Source organism: Equus przewalskii, chromosome 9 (assembly GCF_037783145.1).
Source record: "Equus przewalskii isolate Varuska chromosome 9, EquPr2, whole genome shotgun sequence".
Classification (NCBI taxonomy): Eukaryota; Metazoa; Chordata; class Mammalia; order Perissodactyla; family Equidae; genus Equus; species Equus przewalskii.
In genome coordinates, this window is record NC_091839.1 from 8,976,595 (window position 1) to 9,003,695 (window position 27,101).

Below are 27,101 nucleotides of genomic sequence, written 5' to 3' on the forward strand. Positions count from 1 at the left end.
GCAAAGTTGCAGGGTACAAAATCAACTTTAAAAAGTCAGTTGCATTTCTATACTCTAATAAGGAGCTAACAGAGAAGTCAAGAATACAATCCATTTACAATTGCAACAAAAAGAAAACAGTATCTAAAAATAAATTTAACCAAGGAGGTGAAAGACCTATACACTGAAAACGATAAGACATTATTGAAAGAAATCGATAACATAAAGAAATGAAATGATATTTCATGCACATGGGTTGGAAGAATAAACATAGTTAAAATGACCACACTACCTAAAGCAATCTACAGATTCACTGCAGTCCCAATCAGAATCCCAAAGACATTACTCATGGAAATATAATAAAGAATCCTAAAATTTATATGGAACAAAGGCCGCAAATATCTAAAGCACTCCTGAGAAAAAAAAAGAACAAAGCCTGAGGCATCACAATCCCTGACTTAAAAATATACTACAGAGTGACGTCAGCAACATTGCAGTGTGAGCTCACCCGGGACTCTCTCCCCTCCAAATTACAACCAAAAAGAGCAACTGCTTTTCAACCAAAAAAAAAAAAAAAATCCTAATAACAGAAATCGTCGAAGACCCACAGCAGCCAAACGACAATACAGTTAGGTAGCATTTGCACACTAAATCAGAGGATACATGAAAAGGAGAAGTCAGAAGTGTTTGGCACACAATAGATGCTCAATAAATGTAGCAGTAAACAGTATATTTAATCTCTACTATTAAGTGGGATTCCATATAATTAGGCATGAGATAACCTATAAAATGCTGATGACTTCTCCTTTTTCTCCTTAACTCACTTCATGCTCCTGAATCCATAGGTGAATTTTCATGCTCCACTGTTTCACATAATTTCTGTAGCTTCATTCTCTACAGTTGAGCATTCTCTACACTTTAATAGGTCACCCCAATCTCCTCATTATCCCAATCTCCACATTAACATCTTTAACGAATTCCATGTGTGTGTGAATGATATAATGATGAATTATCAATGAAATTTCCCTTCAGTTCTTTGCACTAAGGAAGAAACTCCTGCATTTAGCAACAGGCCAGGAGGTATCCGTTACATTGTAGTCAGGTTAAACAGAAACAGGAAACATCTAAATGCTCCTCTTCTAGTTTCACATGTCAGCATGGGGAAGCAACAAATAAATTGGAAATACCAGACCCGTGGTTAGGCAGAGTGAGGATTTTGTGCTCCCTCCCAAGGAGGTGAGGCTGCTTCATCATATTTTATAAAGAGCATATCTCAAACAGAGGCAAGAGGGTTAGATTGTGCAGGGTCCTTGAGAAGTGGGCCTGGGTCCTGGCCACACCACTGGCCTGTGAAATACTAAGATAGATGATGTAGAAATCCAGAGCCAGCCTCCTAGCCCTGCCATATTCACAAATCCTAACATGGGCAGAATTATAAAGAAAAAAAATGGCTGGACAAATTAACACCTCAACCATCACCACACACCCACCCAGAAGGCTCAAATTTAAAATGTGACAATATTAACTGTCAACAAGGATGTGAAGTTTTGTGGGTTATGATACATTTGGGGACTGTGAATGGTTTATTAACTTTTGGGGGGAATATGGCAATATCTAGTAGAAGATATGTTTACCCTATGGCCCAACACTTCCACCTCGTGCTTTATACCTTACATAAAGCATCTTAATAGTAACCAGGATACATACACAAAAATGTTCAAAGCAATGTTTTCAGTAAGGTCCAAAGAAAGAAATCACATTCACATCAACAACAGAAGAGAGAAACAAACAGTATGTTAATAGAATGGAATAACTTACAACCTTGAACATTAATCTTTTAAAATTTTGTATGACTTTATTTTTCCAGAGCAGTTTTATCGTTTTAGAATGAAATCTGAGAGGGCAGTACAGAGATATCCCATATACTCCCTGCCCCCAACCTGCACAGTCTCCACCATTATCAACATCACTCACCAGAATGGTACGTTTTTCACCAAGGACGAACCTACACTGACACATCACAATCACCTGAGGTCCATGGTTTACCTTAGGGTTCAGTCTTGGTGTTGCACATTCTATGGGTTTATTATGACATATATGATATATATTATACATATCATTAAATATGTACATATTGCTATGACATATGTAATTATATATGCGATTATAAACCAATAGTTTATAAACCCATAATTACATAATTATTCATATATAATGACAATATCAAAGTAATATAATATATATTACATGGATATAATATCATAGAGAGGATATGCACTGCTTTAAAAATCCTCTGTGCCCTGCCTATTCATTTGTTCCCTCCTTCTCTGGCAACTACTAATCTATTGTCTCCATAGTTTTGCCCTTTCCAGAATGTCTCATAGTTGGAATCATACAGTATATGGCCTCTTCGACTTAGTAATATGCATTCAGGGTTCCTCCATGTCTTCTCAGGTTTGACAGATCATTTCTATTTAGTGCTGAATAATATCCATTGTCTAGATGTTTCATAGTTATCCACCCACCTACTGAAGGACATCTTGGTTGCTTCCAAGTTTTCACAAGTATGATTAAAGCTGGTATAATCATTTGTGTGCAGGTTCTCTGTGGACATCAGAATAAGTGTGTAGAGGCATTTCCTTATTGTTTTATTTGCAATTCTCTAATGACATGTTGAATATCTTTTCATCTGCTTATTTGCCATCTGTACATCTTTGATGAGGTGTCCAGATGTTTTGCCCATTTTTTAAATTGATTTGTTTTCCTTTATTGAGATATAATTGCCATATAACATTAGTTTCAGGTGTACAATATAATGATTTGATATTTATACAGATTGCAAAATGATCACAATAAGTCTAGTTAATATGTCACCATATATAGTTAACAAAACTTTTTTCTTGTGATGAGAACTTTTAAGATCTACTCTCTTAGGAACTTTCAAATATGCACTACAGTATTAACTATAGTCACCATGTTGTACATTTCATCTCCATGATTTATTTATTTTATAACCGGAAATTTGTACCTTTTGACCTTCACCCATTTCGCCCACTCTCCATCCCTCACCCCTGGCCACCACCAATCTGTTCTGTGTAACTATGAATTCAGTTTTTTCTTTTTTTTAAAGATTGAGCTAACATCTGTTGCCATCTTTTCTCCTCCTCCCCCTCCCCTCCCCCTCCTCCCCCTCCTCCTCCTCCTCCTCCTCCTCCTTCTTCTCCCTCCAGGACATAGTTGTATATTCTAGTTGTAGGTCCTTTTGGTTGTGCTACGTGGGATGCCACCTCAACGTGGCCTGGTGAGCGGTGCCATGTTTGCACCCAGGATCTGAACTGGTGAAACCCCGGGCTGCCGAAGCAGAGCGCAGGAACTTAATCACTCGGCCATGGGACTGGCCCCCTATTATTTCAGTTTGTTTTTTAGATTCCAGATATACATGAGATCATATGGCATTTGTCTTTCTCTGTCTCACTTATTTCACTTAGAAAAATGCCCTGGAGGTCCATCCATGTTGTTACAAATGGCAAGATTTCTTTCTTTTTTATGGCTGAATAATTGATTTCCTGCATTCTTATTAAGAGTTCTTTATGTATTTTTGATAATCATATATGTCTTTTGAAAATATTTTCTCCCAGTCTTTGGCTTGTTTTCTCATCCTCTTGACATTGTCTTTTGTAGAGCAGAAGTTTTTACTTTTAATGAAGTCCAGCTTATCAATTCTTTCATGCCCCATGCCTTTGGTGTTATTTCTAAAGTCACTGACATACTCAAAGTCATTTAGATTTTCTCCTTTGTTATCTACTAGGGGCTTTATACTTCTGCATTTTACCTTTAAGTCGGTGATTTCTGTTGAGTTAATTTTGTGAAGGTTCTTAGGTCTAGACTTATCTTCTGTATGTGGCTATCCAGTTGTTCCCACATCATTTGTTGAAATGACTAGACTATCTTTTCTCCATTGGATTGCTGCTTTTTCGTTGTCAAACTTCAGTTGACTATATTTATGGGGATCTCTGTCTGGGCTCTCTGTTCCGTTTCATTAGTCTACTTGTCTTTTCTTTCACTAACACCACACTGTATTAATTACTGTAGCTTTATATTAAGTCGAAGATAGGTATTGTCAGTCCTCCGATTTTGTTCTTGTCCTTCAGAACTCAGTTGGCTGTTCTAGGTGTTTTGCCTCTCTATATGAACTTCAGAGTGAGTTAGTTAATATCTGCAAAATTACTTGCTGTGTGATTGTGCTGAATTTACAGTCAAGTTGGGAAGAACTGACATCTTGACAGTATTGCACCTTCCTATTTATAAACATGAACTCTCTCTCCATTTATTTAGTTCTTCATCGATTTACTCAGTTTCATAGTTTTTGTCATATAGACCTTATACATAGTTCATTAGATTTATATCTAAGTATTTAATTTTTGGAGGACTAATGTAAATACGTTTTCGTTTTCAAATTCCACCTCGTCATTGCTGGTATATAGGAAAGCAATTGATTTTTGTATGTTAACCTTGTATCCTGCAACCTTGCCATAATTGCTTATTAATTCGTTTTTCTGTTGAATCTTTCTGATTTTCTACACAGACAACAATATTTCCAACAAACAGAGTTTTATTTCTTCCTTCCCTGTCTGTAAATTTCCATTTTCTTTTCTTATTTGATTTCATTAGAAAGGATTCCCAGTACAATGTTGAAAAGGAGTGGTAAGAGTGGACATCTTTGCTTGGTTCCTGATCTTAGCAGGAAAGCTTTGTGTTTCTCACCATTAAGTATGATGTTAGGTTTTTTGGTATATTTTCTTTATGCAGTTGAAGAAGTTCCCCTCTATTCCTAGTTTCTCACGAGAGTTTTTTTCATGAATGGGTGTTGGATTTTCTCAAACCCTTTTGCTGCATCTATTGAAGTGATCATGTGATTTTTCTTCTTTCACCTGTTGATGTGATGGGTTACATTAATTTTTGAATGTTGAACCAGCCTTATCTACCCTAGGATAAATCCAACTTGGTCTTGGTATATAATTCTTTTTATACCTTGTAGTGTTTAATTTGCTAATATTTTATTGAGAACTTTTGCCTGTATGTTCATGAGAGATATTTGTCTGAGTTTTCTTTTCTTGTGTCTTTTTTTGATTTCAGGGTAATGCTGGGCTCATACAATGAGTTAGGAAGTATTCCTTCTGCTTCTGTCTTCTGGAAGAGATTGTGAAGAATTGGTGTAATTTCTTCCTTAAATGTTTAGTAGAAGTTACAGGTGAACCCATCTGGGCCTGGTGCTTTCTGATTTAGTAGGATATTAATTATTGATTCAATTTCTTTAGTAGATATGGGCCTTTTACATTGCCTATTTCTTCTTCTGTGAGTTTTCATAGATTGTGTCTTTCAAGGAATTGGTGCATTTTATCTAAGTTGTCAAATTTCTAGGTAGAGAGTTGTTTGTAATATTCCTGTATTATCCTTTTAATGTCTGTGGGATCTGTAGTGATGTCTCCTCTTTCATTTCTGATACTGGTATCTTGTGTTCTCTTCTTTTCAGTTAGGCTGGCTAGATGCTTATCAATTTTATTGATTGATCTTTTCAAAATGCAAGATTTTACTTTTCTCTATTGATTCTTGTTTTTTATTGCCCTGATTTCTGTTCTAATTTTTATTCTATTTTCCTGCTTACATTGGATTTAATTTACTCTTCTTTGTCTAGTTTCCTATGGTGGAAGCTTAGATTATTTATTTTAAAACTTTCTTTTTTTCTAATATGTGGACTCAATGATATAATTTTTCCTCTGAGCACTACTTTTGCTACATCCCACAAAGTTTGATGAGTTGTATTTTCATTTAATTGAAATATTTTTCATTTCTTGAGACTCCTTCGATTCATGTTTATTCAGAAGTGTTTTGTTTAGTGTCCAAGTGTTTTGGGATTTTCACCTATCTTTCTGTTAGTGATATCTAGTTTAATTCCATTGTGGTCTCTGAGAGCAGATATTACATGATTTCTATTTTTTTTAAGTGTGAAAGTGTGTTTTATGGCCCTGGCTGTGTTTGTTTTGGTGAGTGTTCCATGTGAACTTGAGAAGAATGTGTAATCTGCTGTTGCTGGATGAAGGTCTATAGATGTTAATTAAATTACATCCAGTTGATTGATGGTGTTGTTGAGTTTAGCTATGTCTTTAGTGATTTTCTTCCCACTGGATACATCCATTTCTGATAGAGGAGGGATAAATCTCCATCTATATTAGTGGATTAATCTATTTCTCCTTTAAGGTCTATCAGTTTTGCCTAATGTTTTTTGTTTTTTCATGGGTTATTTTATTTTTCTTTTTTGGTGAGGAAGATTAGCCCTGAGCTAACATCTGTTGCCAAACTTCCTCTTTTCATTTTTTCACTTAAGAAGAATTAGCCCTGAGCTAACATCTGTGCCAGTCTTCCTCTATTTTATATGTGGGTTGTCAACACAGCATGGGTGACAAGTGCTGTAGGTTTGCACCTGTGATCCAAACCCACCACCCTAGGCCACGAAAGCAGAGGGTGCCAAAATTAACCACTGGGCCACGGGGCCAGCCTTGCCCCATGGATTTTGATGCTGTTTTGTTAGGCATATATACATTAAGACTTATATTTTCTTGGAGAACTGACTTCTTACTAATTGTGTAATATCCTTCTTTATCCCTGATAACTTTCCTTGTTCTGAAGTCTGCTCTATCTGAAGTTAATATAACTACTCCCACTTTCTTTTGATTAATGTTATCATGGTAGGTCTTTCTCCTTGTCATTACCTTTAATCTATATGTGTGTGTATGTATGTCTGTATGTATATTTTTTTATTTTTAAACTTTATTTCTTCCCACCATGAGGTTAAGGGGTTGCTGGGAGCCATGCAGGCAGAATACCAGGGGCCGCAGGGCCTGGTGCAGGCAGGTCAGGCCAGTGCATGGCCCTAAGGGGAAGGTGGAGCTGTTCCCACTCATGTCAGCCATGTTCATGTCATAGTAGGTTGATATAAATCCTGCTGGGGCTGACGTGCAGGCACTCAGCCAGCAGGCTGCATGGCAGCTTGCGGTAGGAGTGGTTCTGTGCACCACCAATCTTCCCAATGCTGTGTAGGCTGCAGAGCATGCATCTCTAGCTTGAGCTTCCAAAGGCTGTGAGCTGGTCCAGGATCACATGCACTGTGACGTGCACTGGGGTGACTTGCCTGTGGCCTGTGCCAGCTGTTCGGTGAGCTTAGACAGCAGCCCATCCAGTAAGGAGGCATGGGCACACTGGTGTTCACCATAAAACTCAGCATGATGGCAGAGGATTGGTAAGGATTGAGGCAGAGAAACCAAATTACGTGTGCTCCAGCACAAGTCAAGAACCACATCTTTATATTAAAAGTAGGTTTCTTATGGACAACATATATTTGGGTTGTATTTATGGATCTACTCTGACAATTTTTTTTTGCTGAGGAAGACTGGCCGTGAGGTAACATCTGTTGCCAACTTTCCTGTTTTTTGCTTGAGGAAGATTAGCCCAGAGCTAACATCTGTGCCAGTCTTCCTCTATTTTGTATGTGGGTTGGCCACCACAGCATGGTTGACGAATGGTGTAGGTCTGCACCTGGGATCTGAACCCATGAACTTGGACTGCTGAAGTGGCGTGCGCAGAACTTTAACCATTATACCATAGGGCTGGCCCAATCTCTGTCTTTTAATTGGTGCATTTAGACCACTGACATTCAAAGTGATTATTGATATAGCTGGATTAATCATATCTGTTTCTATTTTCTATTTGTTGCCATTGTTCTTTGTTCCTATTTTTGTCATCCACTCTTTTTCTGCCTTTTTGTTTTAACTGAGCATTTTATATGGTTCTATTTTCTCTCCTTTCTTAGCATATCAGTTGTACTTACTTTTTTTTTTCTCCTTTTAGGGGTTTAGTCCCTACAGTTTGGAATATACATTTACAAGGAATGCAAGTCCACTTTCAAACAGTACTAGAACACTTCTTGGGTAGTGCAAGTACCTTATAATAATAAAGTATCCCGAGTTTATCCATCCCCTCACTTGTATCATTGCTGTCATTGATTTCACTTCTATAAAAACATGCATAAGCATATATATGCATACTTGATGTAATACGTTGTTGCTATTATTATTTTGGACAAAAATTGTTGGTGGATCAATTAAGAAAAATAAGTTTTTATTTTACCTTCAGTTATTTATCCTTTCTTTATGTGGATTCAAGTTTCTGATCTAGATTGTTTTCCTTCTCTCTGAAGAACTTCTTTTTGGCTTGTTTATTAATGATTTTATATTTATTAATAGATATTAGATGTTACATTTTTATCATTTTCAGGGAAAGTGTAGGTTTTTCTGCCCTGTTGGAACAGTTTAAAGTGAATATACTGGATGCTATGGAAGAGGACTCAACCATTGCTATTATCAAGTAATAATAGTGAATATTCACATATGTGGTTCCTTTTTTTTTTTTTTTTTTTTAGAATATTTGGGTTCTTTTTGGTTTTTGGAGCTTTTTTTTTGATGAGGAAGATTGGCCCTGAGCTAAGATCTATTTCCAATCTTCCTCTTTTTGTTTTTCTCCCCAAGCCCCAGCACATAGTTGTCTATCCTAGTTATAAGTCCTTCTAGTTCTTCTATGTGGGATGCTGCCACAGCCTTGCTTGATGAGTGGTGTGTAGGTCCACACCCAGGATCCGAACTGGCAAACCCTGGGCTACCAATGCAGAGGACACAAAGTTAACCACTCAGCCATGGGGCTGGCCCCTGTGTGGTTTCTTAATACTGTTTCCAGTTGAACTATTTTGCAAACACTGAACAATCTGTATCACATTTAAGTAAATATTTTCATTGAAGATTTTCTGAGAATAATTTTGAAGCTGGGCTTGTTTGCTTGTTTTTAAAATTTCAGGACATACTGTCTCTTGAGATACTGCTTTCTCTTGTTACTGCTACTCACTTTAGATTTATCCCTTGTTTTTTGTACTGATCTTCAATGTTCTTTTTTTCCTATAAAAAAAGGCTCTATTGAGGTATCTTTGATACATAAAAATTATCTATACTTAAGGTGTATCTGAGAACTTCTTTTAACATTTCTTGCAAGGCAGGTATACTGGCAACAAATTCCCTCAATTTCTTTTTGTCTGAGAAAGTCCTTTTTTTCCTCCACTTTTGAATATAATTTCACTGGGTACAGAATCCTAGGTTGGTGATTTTTTTCTCTCAACACTTCAAATATTTCACTCCACTCTGTTCTTGCTTGCATCTTTACTGAGAAGTCAGATATAATTCTTCTCAAGGTAATATGTTTTTTTCTTTGGCTTCATTAAAAATTGTTTATCTTTGAATTTCTGAAGTTTGAATATGATGTACGTATGGGTTTTTTGTTTTGTTTTGTCATTTATCCTGGTTGGTGTTCTCTGAGCTTCTTGTATCTGTGGTTTGGCCTATGATATTAATTGGGGGAAATTCTTTCTTCGAATATTCTGTTCCTTTCTCTCTTTCTTCTCCTTCTGGAATTCCCATTGTGTGTATGTTATACTTTTTGTAGTTGTCCCACAGTTCTCGGATATCTTGTTCCAGTTTTTATCAGTCTTTTTTCTCTTTGCTTTTTAGTTTAAGAGGTTTCTATTGACATATCCTGAAGCTCAAAGATTCTTTCCTCAGCCATGTGTGGTCTACTACTGAGCCCATCAAAGGCATTCTTTCATTTTCCTTAAAAGGTATTTCATCTCTAACATTTCTATTTCGTTCATTCTTAGGAGTTGCATCTCTCTGCTTACATTCATTACCCATCTGTTATTGCATGTTGTCTTTTTTTTCTATTAGAGCCTTTAGCATATTAATCATAGTTTTAACTTACCAGTCAGATAATTCCAACGTCCCTGACATATATGGTCTGGTTTTGATGATTATTCTGGCTCTTCACACTGTGTTTTTTGCCTTTTAGCATGCCTTGTAACTTTTTGCTGATAGGTGGATATTACGTACTGGGTAGAAGAAACTGCAGTAAGTAGGCCTTTAATAATATGGTGGCAAGGTGTAGGGGCAGGGGAAACATTCCATAGTGCTATGATTAGGTCTCAGTCTTTTTGCGTCCCTGCTGTGTGAACTTCACAAGTGCTCCTCAATTTTCTTTTCTAACCCCCACAGGTAGTACAGGAAGGCAAGAGGGGGTTGTATTTGGGTATTTCCCTTCTCCCATATATTAGGCTAGGTAGGCCAGAGTTGATTGTTTCCCTTCTCCCATGCTGGTTAGGTTCTGATAAAACCCCAATAGTTTAGGCTATGGTAAAATAATTTCTGTTTGGTGCAGGCCTTGTTAAGTAGAAGATACTCTGGCATATTTCAAAATGGTTCTTGTTCTCCTCCCCCCAGTGGAAGCCCAGGGAGATTTTCTGATCATCTTCATTGTGAGAAGGTGGTAGAGCTCACGAAGGTAAAGCCACAAAAGCAGGGGGCCCCTGACAGCTGGGGGCCTGGGGTCTCAGGCTTATCCATGCCGAGCCTCCAGCAATTCGTCTGTCTTCTCGCCTGGTACTGGTTCCTGTGGAGGTTTCTGCTCCAGGAAGTTGTGGTTTTCTGTATCTCCAATTTTGGGGGCAGCAGTTTGACCTGTGACCTCAATTTTCTGACAAATCTTAAATACTTGTTGATTTTATAGTTTGTTCAGCTTTTTACTTGTTGTTAGGAAGTTACAGCAACTTCTAAACTCCTTAAATGCTCAACCAGAAACTGGAAGTCTTGCTTCAGTGTTTTTGTCTTGTTTCATTTTTATTAATAAGGGCATTGTTTGCCTCGATTCTCATCTGACATGTTATAAAGATACATCCCATCTTTTTTGATCAGCAAAAATTTCTGTATTTGTACTAAATGTGGGCACATTCATAAGAAAAGTGAATTTCCTCACAGCTCTGAACTTTGTTGTGTGCATTATGAAGGTCTGGTGTAACGAAGTTTCCCTCGGCCGACAGCAGTAATGCTCCACTGTTAACTGCTTCTGCTCCCAGTGCAGAGGTCCACATATCCTCCCTGGCTCCTCAAAAGTAAGTGACAGTTTTTCAAATGGTTTGGGATAATAGGAATTTCTGTGCTTGGGATAATATCCCTATGGTAGAAGCCTATGTTGGGAAAATCTCCTGAAATCAACTTGGTAAAGCTTCCATTCTCTCATTCATTCCTCTGCAATTGAGATAGCAAATGTTTTAGAACTTGCCCAATATCCCTTTTTGGTCCCAGGTCATTTTATCGAATTCCAGCAATCACTGGGGCCCCAGTGTCTCAGATCATTATCTGGTTTTCAAGGAGTAAATAACATGAGATTGATGACATCCAATTCTATGACATTTCCATGACCTGATGACATATGTCCCTTCAAGAAAACAAAGTCACATAGCTACAGCAATTCTGTGAATATCTTTTAGGAGAAAAATGTGTCTCTTATTGAGTGTTGGTTTTTTCTTTTATAGTCAAGCCAGTAAAAGAGATAAGAGAAAAAAATAGAATTGGTATAAAATAAGAGAGGAATGGGCTTCTCTTTGAGTTCTTGAAAGCTATATAGAAAAGAACCTCCAGCCTTCTCTCCTGCAATGATTCCCTTTGTGAGTGCATCTCAAGACTCACTCTCTAAAATTACATGGCAGTCAATTGTGGAAACACAGGTGAGGTCAGGATTTTTACACAGTCTGGAGGAAATTTTAATTAGGAGTAATAAAAATTATTTTTCAAGTCACTTTTAATAATTGATCAGTCATAAGAAAGTAATCTAAAATCTATAGAAGTCTTTCAGTATAAATATATATTAATATCAGCTTTATTTATAACTACACAATAGTGGAAACAATTAAATGCCCAAAAGATTGGGATGCCTATGCAAATAATGGAACACCTTTAATATAATTATGCAGTCACTAAATGTTTGTAAAGGGTTTTTTTTTTTCCACCCATTTTTCCCACCCCCTACCCCCACCCTCTGGCAACCACCAATCTGTTCTCTGTATCTATGAGTTTGGGTTTTTTTTTTTTAATATTCCACATATAAGTGAGATCACACTGTATTTGTCTTTCTCTGACTTAATTTGACTTAGCATAATGCCCTCACAGTCCATCCATGTTGTTGCAAATGGCAAGATTTCCTTTTTTTTATGGCTGAATAATATGAATATTCCACTGTATGTGTGTGTATCACATTTTCTTTATCCATTCATCTGTCAGTGGACACTTAGTTGTTTCCAAGTCTTTGCTACTGTAAATAATGCTGCGATGAACATGGAGGTGCAGATATATTTTCAAGATAGTGATTTCGTTTCCTTCAGATAAATACTCAGAAGTGGAATTGCCGGATCATATGGTAGTTCTGATTTTAAGTTTTTGAGGGACCGCTATACTGTTTTCCATGGTGGCCGCACTGATTTATATTCCCACAAGCAGTGCACAAGGGTTCCCTTTTCACCACATCTTTGCCAATACTTGTTATTTTTGTTTTTGTTTTTTTTTTTTAAAGAATGGCACCTGAGCTAATACTTCCTCTTCCCAGAGCCCCCTAGTACGTAGTTGTATGGTCTAGCTGTAGGTCCTTCTGGCTCTGCTGTGTGGGACGCTGCCTCAGCATGGCTCAATGAGCAGTGCTAGGTCCATGCCGAGGATCCGAACCTGCGAAACCCTGGGCACCAGAAGGCACAAACCCAACCACTTGGCCACGGGCGGGCCCTATTGTCTTTTTGATAATAGCCATTCTAACAGGTGTGAGGTGTTATCTCATTGTGGTTTTGATTTGCATTTCCCTGGTGATTAGTGAGGTTGAGCGCTTTTTCATATACCTGTTGGCCATTTGTATGTCTTCTTTGGAAAAATGTGTATTCAGATACTCTTCTCATTTTTTAATCAGAGAGTTTGGTTTTGTTCTGTTGAGTTATATGAGGTTTTCTTTTATTTTTTAAAATTTTTTGAGGATTATTTTTTAATATGTGGAAATTGTTTTATTAGGATATTAAGTGCCAAAAGGAGGAGATACTACATACTAAGTAACGGTGCTTTAAAATGCACACCAAAAAATAGTTAACACACGTTATTGAAATGTTCACATTGGTTTTTATAGAACAACTATATTATGGATAATTTGACTCTCTTGTATTTTTTTTAAATTTCTCAGATAATTTTATTAATTTTTGTAATGAAATTTATCAGAGAGCAAATATTTCATGTCTTCTTTCTCTTGTAGTGTAAGGCCTAAAATTACATGTGCTGTAATCTTTGGTATCTTTGAACCTCAGAGAGATCCAAAAGCCTAACCCTGAGTTCCCCTGTTCTCACAAGATATGCCCAGCAGCCAGGGGGAAATGCACTCACCCAGTGAGTTCCCATATCAGCCAGACCAACTGCACCCACCTGGTCATCAACTGAAGTGATTCATCTCCCTAACAGCCACAAACTTAATCAAACCAACCACATCCTCCCACAGGAAACAGAGGGCACCTCCTCCTCTTGTTAGAATAAATCCCGCTCCCGTGGCTCTTGTTTTACTCTGCTCCCAGACGACACCACCCTGAGGCATGTGGTGTCCTCCTCCCCTAGGATGTGAGGATATGTGACTAATAAACTGCTTCAATCTCATCTATCTAGTGTCTGGGTGTCATGTGTTCAGACAGCTCCAGAACCCTGGGGCAGGACTCCATCCATCAGCAGTGGCTGACAAAACACCTTCCTACTCATTTGTACCACTATTCCATGAGTTGTCAGCATCTGCACGGAATAGGATTTTTACAAAGCTCAATCAACCTTCAAATAGAAGTGCTAGCTATGTTGGCAGCATAGTTTTTATGCACTGTCAGCAGTCGAGCTACTAAAAATAAACTTAGTCTGTGACTGAAATTTTATTTTACTAAGCCTAAAAATCTAAAAGGAATAATATTATACTTTTGCTCTATTTATAAAACAGATGGGGCTAAAATTACAGGTAAGGAATCCTCATTGAGTGTTGACTCAGAGGGAAAAGGAGTCTTTGAGATAATTTCTTCAGGTTGGGAGACAGGGGAACATTACAATAAGAACTGAGAGTTAAAGTGGAAAATGTTGGTAGCAGAAAAAGACATTCATACACTGCTGTGAAAATAGAAAATGGTATAATCAGGATGAGAAATCTGTCAACATCACAAGTTAAAATGCAAACAGCAAATCCACTTTTGAGAATTTAACTGACATATAAGCCTACAAATGTGCAAACTGAAGTTAATGGAGGACTATTAATTGGAATATTGTTTGTAAGAAAAAAACAGGAAAGTCCTTAATTATCTACTGGTAGAGTTTTGTTTCTTAAAAGGGGGTTGAGTTACACATACTGTGGCTTTGCAGTTGTTGAAAATGATTACATTCCTTATATGCTGATTTGGAAACACATTTGTGTGAAAAAAATATATACTTATGTATGCTTACAACATACACAGTATTTGTAACTGCATAAGCATATTATATATATTTATATGTGAATCTGTATATTTTATTTGAAAATAACTTATCTGGAAGGATACACACCAAAATCAAAATGTTGTGGATTCTGTTAGCTACTCTATGTCTGAAATATATGGCAGAAGAGGTTGCTCACATTTTCATTTAAACTTCATATACTTTTTGAAATGTTACTTTGTGCATGGCTTGCATATTTAAAATGTTGTGATGCTGGTAACGAATGTAAGGGCATCCTTTGATGAGAACTTTCCATTTCACCTTTCCTGAACCTTCTCAAGAATCTAGGTACATAGGGATGCAGCCTTGATTCTGCTCAGATTTTGATCCTCAGACCGTAATTTATCTTCACTGTCCAAACAACTGAGAAGCAAAGTATTTTTCAATGAGATCTCATGACCAGGCATTATACATTAAAAGATCTTTCTCAACCTATGGGCTTTTAAACACAGTCAAGTCCATGAATTCATAATACAGCAAAGATGGATGAAAAGAACTGCTTAGCAACAGTCCATTTCTGGTGGACATAATATTGTAAGATGTTTAATAAGGTATTGCTTTTTGCTTTAGCTTGCAGGGAATTCCTGCAATCGGTGATCTTGAAAAAGGGACCAAAATTCATTCTCCTTTTTTCTACAATGAGAAGATTTCTCAGCTGGAAACATGGCTTTGCCAATAAACAGTTATGTGACCTCAGAAGCTTCAAGTCAAAAATATCCATAGTAAGTACCTGTGGCATTGAGCGTGATAGGGAAGGGATACACTCACGCACACGCGTAACACACGCACGCACAGTCTGGTTGGATTATGAACCCACCTTCAGGAACTCGCACGCGACCGTCCTCGGGTCACATCGCTGATCCCACAGGGCGGCCCGGCACACACAGGCCTGCGGCCTCGGAAGGGAAGCGCCCCGCAGCCCCTCTCCGAACCCTCCAGTCCCTCCCGCCCGGACGCGCCTCCTCCTCCGGGACGCCCGAGGCCACCCCCGGCCTCAGGTCGGCCGCCAGCACAGCGGGATGTGCGCCTGCGCAGCCGAGTCCGGCCCTCCCAGAAGCCTCCGGGGCGGCGGGCGGTGCTTCCCACGGACGGTGGCGACCCCGGAGCCGCCTTCACGGGCGCAGGGACGTCGCCTCGGCGCGTTTCCGTCCCGGTGGGGGCCGCGCGTGAGGAGGAGACGGGCGCGGGTCGCGCGGGAAGGACGCAGCGTCGCAACCCGAAGCCCGCGGGACGGGAGCGGGTGAGGGGCCGCGGGGGTCCGAGCGAGGGGGCGCAGGGCTGGGAGCCGGGAGGGGCGCGGCGTCCTGGGTGACGGGGTCGCGGGGGCTACGGGGCTCTGTGGGGTCGGGTGGCGCGTGCCTCTCGGTCCCCGCCTCTTCGGCCCTCCTGTCAGCCCCGCTCGGCTGCCGCGGAGATGTGGCCGCACGTGGGGAACACTGAGCCCGAGAAAAGGTCTTGGTGAGAAGGTGCAGACCCGAAAGGACGGGCGTGCAGATCAGGAATTGTCCCCGCCGCGGGCTCCTGGGGGCATCTGGGTGGAGACTTCAAGAACAGGCTTCCTCCCGGGGACTGTGCCCCCCGGGGCTTCTCGGGGGTCGTGTGCATGGTTGAGAGCGACCGCGTTCCCTGAGCTCCGAGCGCGGGAACTGCCGCGAGTCTGACCCGGATTCCAGGCTCTTCTTCCTTCCGTGTGGCTGCGCGCCGTCACAGGGCCGCGGCCGTGGAGGGTGGGACGTCGTGCTCCCTCGGTGCTGTGTTTATTCTGGATCGTTCGCCCTTAAGATTTCTGTAGCTCGGAAGTATCGAAAGTGTGAAGTTAATGTCATGAGTGTTTGCACGTCTAATTACTAGACAAATGCTAAAGTTTTTCGGAACAGGAGTTCGGACCAGGGGTCCCTAATATTTGTGGGTTTACAGGGGACCACAGACCGACCCCTCGTAGTTGTATAGAGAATTCCTCTATGCTTTGTAAAAATGCATTTTTGTAAGATGTACATAACCCAAAAGATTTAGATCTGGATTTTTGATCTGCAAAGATTGTTATACGTTCGTATGGTTTGGCATGAAATTGATGATCAAGATAATGGAAATAGTTAAGAAAATCACTGCCATCCATGGGGTAGAATATTATGCAGGTAATAAAAATTCTGTTCATAAGAATTACTCATTATACGAAAAAATGGGTATGATCTAACGTTAAGCTGTCTTTATATTGTAGATATTAGTACTTTAGTAAATTGATTATTTATTTATATGCAGCTCATTTTGAAAAGAGAATTTTGTGAAAACTTTTTGCAAGGATTGTCTGCAAAATGCTGGTTTAATAAGTTATTCAGAGAAGGAAGGAGTTTAGCCACATTTCTTGGGCATTTTCCGTGCACTCAAAACTTTTCAGCCTATTTTGTGTACATATTCTTATTAATTTGCAAAGGCAATATCCGTCTCCATTAGTGTTAAAGTATTTATAGTGAGATATCTCTTAATTGTACCAATGCAGTACAGCTAAAGAATTTTCAAGAACAGGTAAGTGGTTATTTGTTTCAATCACGTTGATAATAGCCCATTTTTTCACAGGCCTAATATCTACATGTTTTTTAAATGAGAAAGGTAAAGCTTCTTCCCAAAGTGATGTCTATAAATATTTTCAATACTTTGAAATATCTTTATGTTGTATTTATGATGATGGAATGAATGCAGGTTTATTGCAAAAAAAATTTTATTTCCTGATAAATTTATTAAGAAAGCAAGAATAACCCATAATCTTTCTGTCTAGAGATAATCACCTTAAATATTTTAGTGTATTTTTTCCAGTGTTTATTTTTCCATTTCCATGTGGTTTTGTTTCAGCAGAATAGAATTAATCAAATAAAGGAAACAGAGTCCAACTGTTAGTTTGAAAAAGAAATCTAATTCAGTTCATAGGTGTCTTTATACCTCTGTGCATGTAGAGAGAAGAGGACAGGGCCAGGAACTTCTTGTTTGAAAGACATTCCAGTAGTTAAACCTTTTAGTTCATAGAAATGTTATTTAAAACTTTATTACCAGTACACCATATTACTAAATAGAATTAGTAGTTTAGAGATTTAAGATTACTTTCAGAAAAAAACAGGACTAATCTCTGATTTTTAGGTGTTTTGCAAGTGCAAATAATATTTCCAAACATAGTTATTATATCAGAAGATAAAGATTATGAGTGTTTATATAACTCTCCTATTGTGCAGATGAATAAGATTCATTCTCCAGTTAATGTTTTCAGTTTTATTGTGCTGTTCTTGGAACAAATTTAAGATGCTGAACAGAGTTTTTCTTGCTGTCTGTAGCTGCTGGGGACTGAGGAAAGGGACATTTTCTCTTTTTTTGTTTAATAATCTCTCTCTCTCTTTTTTTTAACTCATGATTTTATTAAGCAGAATTCTGTTTTCTCAAGTGGAGGTCTTTAAATTTTAAAAATTAGGATTATAAGAAAGAGAAAGCCCAAGAAGCATAGTTTTAATATAATAAAAACAGGGAGCACCAAACTTAACTTCCTTTTCTAATAAAAGTTTCAGGGACGTGGAATAATTTTCATCTTGAATGATGATAGATAATTTCCATTAGTCATGCTGATACACATTTTAGTCTTCAAGATGGTCATATGTCGTAGGTGATACTCTTATCCCTGCTTTGCTGATGAATAAACAGGTGCTGAGGTATTTTTAACTCTCATAGCTCAGAGCTCAATATCACTTCCTGAAAGTCTGAAAACAGTGCCTGTTTCTTTTCTTTTTTTTTTTAAGATTGGCACCTGAGCCAACATCTGTTGCCAGTCCTTTTTTTCTTCTTCTTCTTCTCCCCAAGGCCCCCGAGCACATAGCCGTATACTCCAACTGTAGGTCCCTCCGGCTGTGCCATGCGGGATGCTGCCTCAGCATGGCTTGACAAGCAGTGCCTTGTCTGCCTCGTGGATCCGAACCGGCAGAACCCGGGGTGACTGAAGCGGAGTGCGCAAACCCAACGACTTGGCCACGAGGCCAGCCCCAATGCCTGTTTCTTAATTTCAACTGGATACCACCTCTTAAATTATGCATACTTTTTTAAACCTACCATCTTCACCAAGCAATTCTTTTAATCTTGTTTTCCATCAATTGCATGGTTTAATATCATCCTTATTAATTACGGCACAGTATGTCACAGTATAGCAGAGCATTATATATTTAACTTCTTTGCCTGCTGTGAGATTTTTCTGTTTTTAATTTTGGACTATCAAAAATTATTCTCTGGTGGGGACAGCCCAGTGGCGCAGCAGTTAAGTTTGTATTCTCTGCTTTGGGGCCCAGGGTTTGCCCGTTCGGATCCCTGGTGTGGACATACGCACTGCTTATCAAGCGATACTGTAGGAGGCATCTCAGATATAAAATAGAGGGAGATGGGCACAGATGTTGGCTCAGGGCCAGTCTTCCTCAGCAAGAAGAGGAAGATTGGCAGCAGATGTTAGCTCAGGGCTAATCTTCCTCAAAAGAAATTATTCTCTGATGAACATCCTTGTGCTTATACATTGTGAACTTCCATAGTTATTTCCTTTAAAAATTTTCTAGAAGTGGTGTTTTTTGGTGAAAAATAATACTTCCTTTAAGATTGGACTTCTCCCGTCTAAGCTCATAAGTCCATCTTAGCATCACTAAAAGTCTGTCAGCAGACATATGCTTCTTGATGTGATGCTTTGTGAAGTACAAAGCACCACTTGTGACCTATTTATGCAAAAGAATATGAAGCAGAATCTAATCAAGCATTTTGATCTTAAAGTTAATAGGAAATACAGGGATAAAGGAACAATTTAAATGACACCACAAGAAAGCATCAGAAATACCCAGGATGTGGGATACTCTCCAGGACTACCGAGCTGGTTTATATAACAAGCAAAAATCTTGAAAAGAAAATCTAAAGAGAAGAATGGATTTAAGAAATTTAACTATTAAATGTAAAGAGTGTAACTTATTTGGATCCTGATTTGAACAAACCAAGTATAAAAACATTTATGAGACAGTTGGAAGACCTTCGAAGATGGACTGAATTTTAGATTATATTAAGGAAATAATACTTCTTTTGATACTGGTATTGTGATTATGTAAGAAGACATCCTTATTTTTTAGAGAAATATTTAAGGGTGAAATTACAGAAAAAATGGCAAAATAATGGGAAATCTCTGGGATGTGTTTTAAAATACTACAAGAAAAAAAAAGACGGATGAAGGAAGCGTAACAAAAGATTAGTAGTTGTTGAAACTAGGTGGCAGACGTATCACAGTTCATAATATTATTACTCTCTGCTTTTGTGTGTGTTCATAAATTTTTCATGAGATAGAATTAAAATTATTGTGTCCTGCAAATACTGCCTTGTAAAATGTGTAGAAATTGAAACATACTCTGCAGTTTCACCATTTCAACAAATAAAATCCCCTTCATAGTCCTGGAAAGAAGAAATCATACTTCTTTTAATTGTCTGCACTATGCCAAGTCTGGAACGTGTAATACTTGGAGTAATACAGTACCTAAAAAGACATATTGATGAGGTGATTGGGAACATGTTGTGGAAGAGCATAGTGGTAACATTAAGTCCGTTCCTGCGGGGACACTAAAGCACAGCTGGTCTCAAGGTCTTTCTCTTCTCCCAGGTCCGGGATTTGTGGACTCTGCTCTAATGGCAGAGGAACCCAAAGGACTGGTCAGCTCTTGCAGGTCTAAAACCATGGCCCATGTAAGTTGATGTTTATCTCCTTATTGAAATATGTGTGTTTTTTAGGTCATATCGGTATTTTCATCAATTTTCCTGCAGTTCCTAAAAGAAAGGCCCCGCAAATAACCTGCTTCCCAGCTCTTGTTCCACAGAGCAATGATGCCAGATTACCTGGTGCCCCCTCTGTGTGGCCCATTCTTAAGTAACTGGGGTTCATGTAATTATTGACTGAGTTGTTCAGCATATGTTAAGTGCCCATTCTTCTGTTGAGGGCAGGCATGGAGTAGTGAAGCAGTTCAGTTCTTTGAGTAAAGCTTTATGCAGTGCGGGTCAGGTCTGCAGTATGGTGAGATGCAGACGGTGGTTCTGTTTGACTGTCCACAATAAGACTGACATATTCTGCATACCTGACATTTCCAGAAGATGAGGTGAAATTTGTCATTGAATGACCTGAATCTTAATGTAGGGTGAGATCTCATCTTGGTATGGATTAGTGTATGATTGGGGCTTTTAACATGGAGCTCGTGAATTTGGTAGGAAAACGATGAGACATGAGGCTATTTTGTTGTTGAATTAGCTTAGCTTGGGTGACATCTGTATAATTGACCAACCTTCTTCAGTATCCTTTAACTCAATGTATGATCTATTACTGTATAATTAATTACCCTGAAACATAGTGTCATAAAGCAGTAAGCATTTATCTCAGAGTTTCAGAGGGTCAGGAGTCTGCACGTGACTCTGGGTCTCTTAGAAGGCCGTCAGTGTGTCGGTCAGGGTTGGCGTCATCTCAGAGCTCAACTTTGGGCAGATCTGCTTCCAAGCCCACTCAAGTGGTTGTTGACAGGATCCAGTGCTTCATGGGCCATTGGACCGGGGGCCTCACTTCCTCAGTAGGTGCTGGCTGGAGACTGTTCTTGGTTTGTTGTTATGTGGGCCTCTCCAGAGGGTGGCTCACAGCATGTTAGGTGGCTTCCTCAGAGTGAGCAAGTGAGACAGCAAGAGAGGACGAGCAATGTGGAAATCATAGTCTTTTATAACCTAGTGTTGGAAGTGACATTCCATCACGTTTACTATATTCTATTTGTTAGGAGCAAATTACTCTTGCTAGGTTCAGCCCACATTGAAAGGAAGAGGATTTCCTAAAGACGTAAACACCAGGAGGTGGAGCTCATTGGTAACCAGTGAAGTTACCTCCCACAGTCAGAATAAAGGAAGTGTTTAGTGAGAGATGGTAAATGGCAACAGAACTGAATGGCATATGTAATAGGTGAAAACAGAATCTTGGAATTGGGGAAGACTTTCCAAATTGTGCATCTAACTGTATAAATTATTAAATATGATACATCCATAAAATACAATGTCACGTGCCAAAAAATACATGGATCTAGTGAAGCAAGTCAAATGTTGATGGTAAGATTTGACGTAGTAAAGTAGGTGATGCTTGAATGAAGTCTTAATTTTATGCAATTTTCTAAAGTTTGAATAAAAACATCCCATGGTTAAATGTCTCTCTTCCCTTCAAAGAAAAGTATTCCTCAATAACCCACATTTATTGAGAATTTATGAGGCAGGTAGCATTTCTACATTATTCTTGTATACACTTATTTATTTAGTAGGGAAGCATTATTATTTTCTCCTTTTCCAAAAGATTTTGATATTTAGAAGTATCCCAGAGTATCGAAGGCGTTTTGCCTATACCAGCAGGCTTCTTTAAAAATATGTATGCATTCTGCTTCAGTCTCCTCCTACATCATAGATTTCCAGCCTACAGGTTTTCCAGATTGCTCTTTTCCTGCATAGAAGTCCTTCATCTCCTCTGCTCCCACGTTGAAAATATTGTCTTCAGTTTCCCCAGTAATGCATGTATTTCCTGTTTCAGGGATCATTGACGTTCAGCGATGTGGCCATAGCCTTCTCTCAGCAGGAGTGGGAAGGTCTCGACCCTGTTCAGAAGACTTTGTACCAGGACGTGATGATGGAGAACTATAGAAACCTGCTCTCACTGGGTATGTTTATCCGCCTCAGATAATTTAGATTAATTTAGAATCTGTTGTATCGGCTATGTGTTTTTTCCACTGCGATTTTCAGGGTGGCTTTTCAAGAAACTAGCTAAATTTGTTTTCCCTCCTCCCGAAAAAATGGTTCAAGCTATGTCAGGGTTAGAAATGGCAACTCCATTAAACACCTCCATCTTCCCTGTCCCTCAGTAACATTCTTAGCTCCCTCTGTTCTGTCTTTGTATTTGCCTCTCTTCCCTACTGACCAAGCAGCTCCATTAGCAGTCTGCGGCATGTGTTGTCAAACCGTTGTCACAGGATCCAGGTTTCTCGTTCGTTTGTGCTCCACATTGCTGTAATACATTTTATTGTCTGGGCCACTTCTAGGGATATCGGGTTGAGAGCGGGTCCTGAGTTGCTCTCATTATCAGAAGAGCCTCTGTAATTCATGTAGTGGTGGACTGGGTATTTGGAATTCATTTAAAACAGTGCCAAAAGCAATCTGTTTCCTAAGACACAGTTGGTCTGATGTGTGGTTTTGAGTCATGATCCATGAAAATTACAGTTAAAATGAAATGAATGTCCAATAGCTGTCTCTTCTTGTGTACTCTAGGAACTTCAGAGCATGTCATTAATAATGTTAATAGCTAACGCTGTGACTACTGTGTAGGCAGGCACATTATGTGATCTGATTAAACTAACTGGGAGTATTAACTGATTTAATCCCCCCAACAGTGCTACTATCACCCCCATTTTATAAATGAGAATACTAAGGTGCAGTGGGTTTAAGTGAACTGCCCAAGGTCATACCCAAGTGGAAGACAACAAACAGGAGTTGATCCCAGGCTCCAGAGTGTGTTTTCACTATCTTTATGCTTGTTCTCTAGTGTTAAAGGCCATATGAGTTTACATTTTAAACAAACAGTATAACAAAAACTGATCTCTTATTCTTTACTTCTTTCATTTTTCTCTCAAATATTGAATATCATTATGATCTTTTGATTATAGTAATTATAATTTTAAGTCTTGACTAGTGACTATTTCTCTATCCTGTGGCTTTTTTTTTCTCTGTAAGCAGGTCATGCCATTTCTAAGCCAGGTGTAATTACCTTATTGGAGCAAGGAAAGGAGCCCTGGATGGTTGTAAGGGAAGAAACAAGAAGATGGTGTCCAGGTAAGTGAGAGCAAGTCAGGCAGGAGAAGTCCTCTGTGTAGTGATGGCCCAAGTGGGGGACACACTTGGTAAACACATCCTGCGAACCCTGCTTGGGAAGCTCCCTTCTCTGTGAAGAACAGGCTTGTGATGGGGGAAGGAAATATCTCAGAATGAGACACCCAGTGAACTTCATCTTAACCTCATTAACCATTCGTCGTGTTACTTTTCTCGTATTTCCCTCCCAGTTTAGTGCTCGACACTCTCCTTCTTCCGCAGTGTAGCCATTTTGCCTGTACATAGTTTGGACCGAAATTCTTTCCAGATCCTCTTTTTCGGTGTGACTCCATTGTCTAAAATTACATTAATTCCTGTATCTGGCAAATATTGGAATCCTCTGAGTTTGGCCCTGCACGTGGCACCGTCAATCCAGGAATAATAAGTAGGGCAGAGAATGTTTCTGCAGTGATGGGATCATACTGTGTTAGGGACAACAAATAAATAGATAAGTAATATCAGGCAGTGAAATACGTTATGAAGGACCCTAACCAAGAACACAGCACATTTAGGTGAGGTCGCAGGGTCAGGAACCCTTTTCTGAGAAGGTGACGTTTGTGCAGAGATGTGAAGTAAGGGCTCAGGCGTTTTGAGTATGTGAGCGAGAACATTCCAAGGAGAGTGAACCTACGGCCCTCAAGGGGGATGAGGTTTGTGTGTTTGAGGAGTGGCAGGTTGATCAGAGTTAGTGAGTGGTGCCTGACAGGATGTGAAGCTAGAATGTCAGGAAGGATCAGATCCTATAAGACATTGTGGTTTGTTAAAAAGAATTAAAATTGTTTTCTAAGAGTAATTAGGATCCCTAATCCGATTGAGGTTTTTTATAAAACATTTTTGCCTTTTCCTTAATTGTAAGACTTACACAGAAGCCTAGATGAAACAACCATAGATTTGTTACTCATTTTCGTATCCAAATATTTCTTAATTCTTTTTGTGTTAACATTTATCGGGTGAATTTATTCTCATATTTCTTTCTAGGTTGGTATTATTTCTTTTTCATTTATTTGAAGTTTTCTTGTCATCTTTATTACCTAATTCTGAGTTCTAATTCATGTTTATGATCTTTTATATTTCAAACTATTTTCTTATCTTTTACTATGTTTTTCAATAGCATGGTAGTTTTCCCCTGTTGTGAAGGCATTTGTTTTAGATGTATTTATATTGTCTCTACAACTATCATTATCTTTAGGAATTTAACTTCTCGTATGGAACTTGTATTTCGGCCGTTTTTTTGGTCATTTTATTTGAGATTAGTTTTCCTCGATTTTGAGGAAAGAATCAAATTCTGAATACTTTTTCTAAATTTGGGATTGTAGAGCTCCCTCTTCTTTATCTAAGCATTTAAATTATCATGACTTCGAGAAGGGATGGCGATATTCAGGAACATAGTTTTTTATACTGTTGTCATTACGTTGGTATTAATCTGATCTAGATTGTTATAGATTAAGATGTTAATTGTAATTCCGAAGAAACCATTAAGAAATAACTAAAAAAGTTATGTAGCAAAAGAAACAGTAAGGGAAATCAATTGATACCCTAGGACATATCTGTTTAACCCCAAAGAAGGCAATAATTTTTAGAATGGGGGAAAAACATCTAAACCATATAGAAAATAAGTATCCAAATTTCAGGCATAAATTCTATCAGTAATTAAATGTAAACTAAGTACATACTCCATTTAAAAGACCAACATTGACAGACTGGATTAAAAACAAAAAAGGTTCTATCTCTGAGAAACACGTTTTAGGGTCAAAAACACAAATAGGTTAAAATAAATGATGGAAAAAGGTTAGAGTATGCAAAAAGTAACCAAAAGAGAGCTGGAGTGCTGCTAATATCAAAAAAAATAGACTTAAGGAAAAGCCTGTTAGTAGAAACAAAGAAGGATATTTTTGTAATAGTATGAGTCATTCCATCAATACAATGTAACACTAACAAATATGTATCAGTGAAGAAGCTCTACACTATATGGAGCTAAAACTCAACAGAATTAAGGAAAAAGTAGAACATTCAACTATAATTTTGGAGACTACAGTATCTCACTTTCCATGATAGATAGAACAACCAGACAGAAAATCATGAAGTCACTGGAAGATTTTAAGAAAATTATAAAGTTAGTAGGCCTAACACACTTTGGTGGGATACTCTGTCTAAAAAACAACAGTATTGGGGCTGGCCTGGTGGCACAGGGGTTAAGTTCCCACATTCCACTTCTCTGCGGCCTGGGGTTTGCCGGTTCAGATCCCGGGTGTGGATGTGGCACCGCTTGTCAAAAGCCATGCTGTGGTAGGCGTCCCACATATAAAAAAGTAGAGGAAGATGGGCATGGATGTTAGCTCAGGGCCAGTGTTCCTCAGCACAAAGAGGAGGATTGGCAGTAGTTAGCTCAGGGCTAATCTTCCTCAAAAAAAAGCAACACGGGATTACATTCTTCTTAAGTGGATATGGAACATTCTTCAGGATAGAGCATATGTTAGGCCATAAACAAGTCTCAATGAATTTAAAAGGACTGAATTATACAAAGTATAGTCTCTGGCCAAGGTAGACTGAAATGAAAAATTAATGAGAAAGAAATTTGGAAAATTTAATATGTGGAATTTACACAGCACACCCTTAAGTAATCTGGGTCAAAGTAGAAATGACAAATAGAATTAGGAGATGCTTTGTGATGGATGAAAATTAAAACACAACATGACAAAGTTTATGGGATTAAAGTAAAGCAGTGCTAATAAGGAAATTTATAGCTGTCAACCCCTCTATTAAAAAAGATCTTAAATCAATAACCTGCCTTAAGAGTCAAGAAAAAGAAGAGCAAACTAAACCCAAACCAAGCAGAAGGAAGGAGATAATAAAGATTAGAATACAGGTAAATGAAATAGAGAACACAAAATTAATAGAGAGCACCAACAAACTGAAAGTTTGTTCTTTGAAGAGTTAAAGAACGTTGATAAACCTTAGGACGGAAGAAGAAAAAAGAGAGAAAGCTCAAGTTACTACAATGGGGAATGAAAGAGGACTCATTTCTACTGAACTTACAAAACCTAAACGGGAGTGTATGGGAAATTTATGGATAATTGAATGCCAACAAATTGGATAACCTAGAAGAAATGGACACATTCCAACAAATACACCAAATACCACCTGTGAAACAAGAAGAAATGGAAAATCTGAATAAATATATAGAACAAGTAAAGATATTGAAGCAATAAGCCAAAAACTTCCTACAAGAAGAAGGCCAGACCTAGATAACTTCCCATCTGGAGTCTAGCAAACATTTGAATAAGGATTGACACCAGTCCTTCACAGACTCTTTTGAAAATCCTAGATGGGCAAACACTTCCCAACTCATTCCTTGAGGCCAGTGTTACAATGATACATGACCAGGCAAAGACAAGAAAGGGAACCTATGGACCAATATCTCTTATGAGGATATATGCAAAAGGTTCAGCCAAACTACGAAACCAAATGCAGCAACATATAAAAAGGATTATACATCATGACCAAATGAGGTTGACTCAATAAAGGAAAATGAATTAATGTAATACATCTTGTCACTAAAGGTAAAAAGCTACGTGATCCTGCCAACAAATGCAGGAAAAGCACTTGATAAATCCAGTACCCTTTCAAGATAAAAACTCTCAACAGAGTAGGAGTAGAAGACTTCTGCAACCTGATAAAGGCCGACTACAAAATGCAGCTAATATACTTAATGGTGAAAGACTAAAAGATGTTCCCGTAAAATCAGGAACA

The 27,101-nt window shown here is 38.5% G+C and overlaps 1 protein-coding gene and 1 pseudogene across 1 annotated transcript in view; one reads left to right on the forward strand and one right to left on the reverse strand.

Moving 5' to 3' along the window:
- Positions 1-6,657: 6,657 nt before the first annotated feature.
- LOC103552494 (macrophage migration inhibitory factor pseudogene) lies at positions 6,658-7,573 on the reverse strand (annotated as a pseudogene).
- Positions 7,574-15,490: 7,917 nt separating this feature from the next.
- Positions 15,491-27,101, forward strand: part of LOC103552493 (zinc finger protein 30-like) — a 66,584-nt gene continuing 54,973 nt past the window's right edge. The window contains exons 1-4 of the mRNA XM_070559516.1: positions 15,491-15,672; positions 20,083-20,165; positions 22,024-22,150; positions 23,220-23,315. Of these exons, the coding sequence (XP_070415617.1) occupies positions 20,109-20,165; positions 22,024-22,150; positions 23,220-23,315 (280 nt within the window). The 5' untranslated portion in view covers positions 15,491-15,672; positions 20,083-20,108. The remainder of the gene's footprint in view (positions 15,673-20,082; positions 20,166-22,023; positions 22,151-23,219; positions 23,316-27,101) is intronic.